Source organism: Lathyrus oleraceus, chromosome 2 (genome assembly GCF_024323335.1).
Source record: "Lathyrus oleraceus cultivar Zhongwan6 chromosome 2, CAAS_Psat_ZW6_1.0, whole genome shotgun sequence".
Taxonomy (NCBI): Eukaryota; Viridiplantae; Streptophyta; class Magnoliopsida; order Fabales; family Fabaceae; genus Lathyrus; species Lathyrus oleraceus.
The window spans coordinates 14,075,084-14,079,057 of NC_066580.1; the positions used below are offsets into that span (position 1 = coordinate 14,075,084).

Here is a 3,974-nt window from a genome sequence, read left to right on the forward strand (position 1 = left end):
AGCAAGGAAATTATTGATCATTGTAACTTGATATTCTATTATACTTAATTTGTTAAATTGTCAATTTCTATATAACATTGATAAGTTATATGTTTAGTGAGTAGTTGATGAAATAAATATTCCACATATGTAATAGTAAACTCAAAAGAACATATCACCACAGAACTGTAGTGAAAAGTTGTTTAAACCACAAAAATGACGTTGTTGGCTATTGAACAAATTACATATATATATATATATATATATATATATATATATATATATATATATATATATATATATATATATATATATATATATATATATAATCATTTATGATAACCGTTGTGATAGGTAGCGCGCTACCTAATTTATCACAATGGTCAGATGCCGTGGTGAAAAACAACATACTTACAACCACACCCTAGCTCACAACGGTTGGTTAGTCGTGATGATATCCCTTTTTGCGATTGTTGTGAAATGAGTTTCCCGTAGTAGTGAGAGCCTCAGGGGTTTTATGTAACCTAAAAGTATCGCTAAAGCTGAAAGGAATTCTTTTCGGACAATGATACGACTTGCGATACTGTGTGAGATATATTGTTAGGCGATGAAGAATCAACACGAGAATAAAATTAGTGTAGTAGAGATGATGATATTGAGTTGGATATATGGTAATACTAGACGTAATAAGGTCAACAATGATAATATTAGAGAGCGTTAGGTAATATCTATAGCAGAAAATATGATGAAAATAGACTTAGGTGGTTTGAGGGTATTGAAAGAAGACATATAAATTTTGTCATAAGAAGAGTAGTTAGATGGAGAGAAATCAAATAACTAAAGATAGAGGTAGACCTAACAAAATTATAAAAAAAAAACTCTTAAGAAAGATCTCAAAATTAATGAATTAGATAGAAACATAATTTTGAATAAATCTTAGTTGATGTTGTTGTACCCTAAGATGTGCACCTCTCACCCCTACAATTTTTTAACAATCCAAACCTATGCCTATAATTTAAATTTATCTCTCTTGAAAAAAGTGTTACTCCCTCGATCTCTTAAATTTACCAATATCTAGTATACATTACAAGAATGCGGTAGAAAAATTATCCATAATATTTCTAAAAAAAGGCTAAAATAAATTCCAAAATTTCCCGATTAAAGTGATAAAATTATGAGTCAATGACAAACTTTTATAGACCAACCTTGTTTACATTTGTTATTAATTTTGCTGGATTTTCTCAGTTAAGTAGAAAGGAATTGTCTTAAAGAGAAAAGAGTGAGAAAAGAGTAGAAAAAGAATAAAAGGTAACTTAGAGAATTTCACAAATGCATCATTGATCTGCAACATGACACAGAAGTTACAAAATGTTGCTTCAAGTAGAAGAAAAGTAAATATTCTCATGTACATATGAATGCACTAGATGCACCAAAATTTACATACAAAAGATGCTCTTAAATATTGAAGAATAGAACCTTGCTTGGGCCTTGCACCAACAAAAAAAATACTAGCTTAGGCCATTAAAAAAATATCAAGCCTTCATGTTTCAATCCAATCATGCCTTTAGCTTTTGCCTTTTGTCCAAAAAAAAGCACCAAAAACTTCTTCATGTAATTATCAAATACTTATAGGGTGAGAAGAAGAAGCCCCCAAAATGGTGCATGCATAATCTTCAACATCCAAAGGGCTATCATAACTTCCTACACCATCTTGTTTTTTCCCTTTTCCAACATCATCATCATTGTTGAATCCACACTTGAAAGATCGTTCATTCTTCTTCAATCTCTTGGCTTCAAAAACTACACTACTACTATTGTTTTCTTCATTGCTTGATGATTTTCTCTTTGAACCAATTTCAATAGAACCAATAGATGCAAGTTTTCCCTCTTCACAATATTGCTTTGCAATCATGACTACATCCAACTTATCAGAATCATCCACCTTTAATTTCTTCCACCAATTATGATATTCCAATGACACACAAGGCTTATAAGATTTAGCAGGAACATAAAGGCTAAACTTTTCATTACAAAATGGACTCATAAAAGTGAATTCACAAGGAGGAACATCTTGATCCATTCCAAATTGCATTGCTACCCTATATGGCATATACTTCTCAACACAGTCCAAACCGAAAATCTCATCAGCAAACAGACACACTCCAAAACACCTCAACTCCTCTGCTAAATCACAATTTGAACCATCATCAACAACAGCAAATTGTTCATTTTCTTTGTAATGTGACACAGAGCACCAATTTTTCAAATCATCCACGTAAGGACGCCACCGAAAATTCTCTTTTGATTCCAAAGCAGACAGAATTAACTCAAAAGAAGCATGATCAGAATCAGAGTTAAGCTTGTGCCACCTGGCAGCTCTAGGTTCGCCTTTTTTCAGTTCATGAGGACAACTTGGACTAAGAATTGGAAACCTTTCAAATAACCATAGTTGCACAAGGTGAAATAGACCATTAACTTTCAAATCCAAATCCTTCACAGAAAAAGAAACTAGTTTTTCTTTAAGCAAACTCAAATTATGATAAATGCTAGCAAGAACAGAAGGTGCAAGAGCCATTCTTGTACCTTGTGACAAATGAATAGCAATCGAGAAAACGCGCGGGTCGATACTAGAATCCGAAATTGAAGGAAAAACAAACCTTGATAACCATAAACAAAGAAAACCCACATGCTCAAGTTCAAAAATCTCATGACTTTCTTCTTCTAAACCCTCTTTGAAAAACTTTAACCATGTATTATGATCTGCTTTTCTGGATTTTGTTTTCGACATTCTCCTTCGAAGTTTGATCAATTTAGCTTCTATTGAAAGCAAATCAGAAGAAAGAGGAAGAGCTATTGGTTCACCAAGAACTGAAAATCCACCTAGGACCATTACATCTTCAAGTGTGATAGTGGCTTCGCCCCAAGGAAAAACAAAAGTATTGGTTTTTGGAGACCAATGTTGTACTAAAGCTAGAATCAAAGATGTGTTTTTTGGGAAATGGTATAGAGAAGACAAAAGGGCGTCGCATGAATCTGTTTGGTTCCATGTGAAAGCATGGTGTGCTGTTAATGTTTCAACCCAATCACCCCATTTGGTTTGGGGGTTTTTCCAACCTTTGAAGTGAATCTTAGGAAGAGGATGATGATTCTTGCGTTGGTTTTGGAGAAACGGTGGTTCTGAATGGTGAATGGTTTTAGAACATGGTTTAAGGAAGTTGGTTAGTGTTTGTGTGGAAACAAGTTCATGTGAGTTTGGAGAAACCAAGGTTGCAATACGAGAATCGTATATGCAGAAGATGTTTTTGTTTGGTTCGGCTGTTGACATTTTGGTTTGGAAAAGCTAAGGAACATGAACAGTCGTGCAATGTGTGTGAAAGTGAAAGTAGGCGGGAGATATGATTGAGAAGTTGAAAAGTGCTAAAGAAGCTTCTTCTAACAAATCTAACTTTATAATAATAACTCAATTGATTAATCGATTATAATAAGAGGAGAAAAAAATCAAAACAAAAATCTTAAAATTAGTTACAAGTGATATATATATAGATAAAGCAAGTGTCAATTGAATATGCTTATAAGTTGTATCTAAATATTTAAGTTTTAAATTTTTTCTATCAGTAGAATTATTGCATTAAAAATATCGCTATTTATATTTTGTATGTATTTTACTAAAATTTTAAACAAAATTACTAGTTATTTTATGAATTATCGCTGATTATCATAATTAAAGCAATTTATATATTTAAGATTTGTTTAAGCACCTATGATGAATATTATTTTTTAACAAATTATAAATAAAAAACATGTTTGAACAATTGACTAACATTTTTTTTATGCCTGATTTATTAAAACATTAAAAAAATTTGAGGAACATTGTTTCTATTTTTATTAAAGTTACATGATTATTTACTTGCAACTTTGTATTTACACATTGAAACATCTAAATGTTTTTTATTTATATTTTACAATTAATATTTTCTTAAAGATTTTTTTGATTG

The 3,974-nt window shown here is 31.4% G+C and overlaps 1 protein-coding gene across 1 annotated transcript; it reads right to left on the bottom strand.

The window, feature by feature from the left end:
- Positions 1-1,518: 1,518 nt before the first annotated feature.
- LOC127117672 (uncharacterized) lies at positions 1,519-3,373 on the bottom strand. The gene has a single exon (XM_051047759.1). It carries the CDS (start codon positions 3,302-3,304, stop codon positions 1,598-1,600), a length of 1,707 nt encoding a protein of 568 aa, XP_050903716.1. The 5' UTR covers positions 3,305-3,373; the 3' UTR covers positions 1,519-1,597.
- Positions 3,374-3,974: the final 601 nt, after the last annotated feature.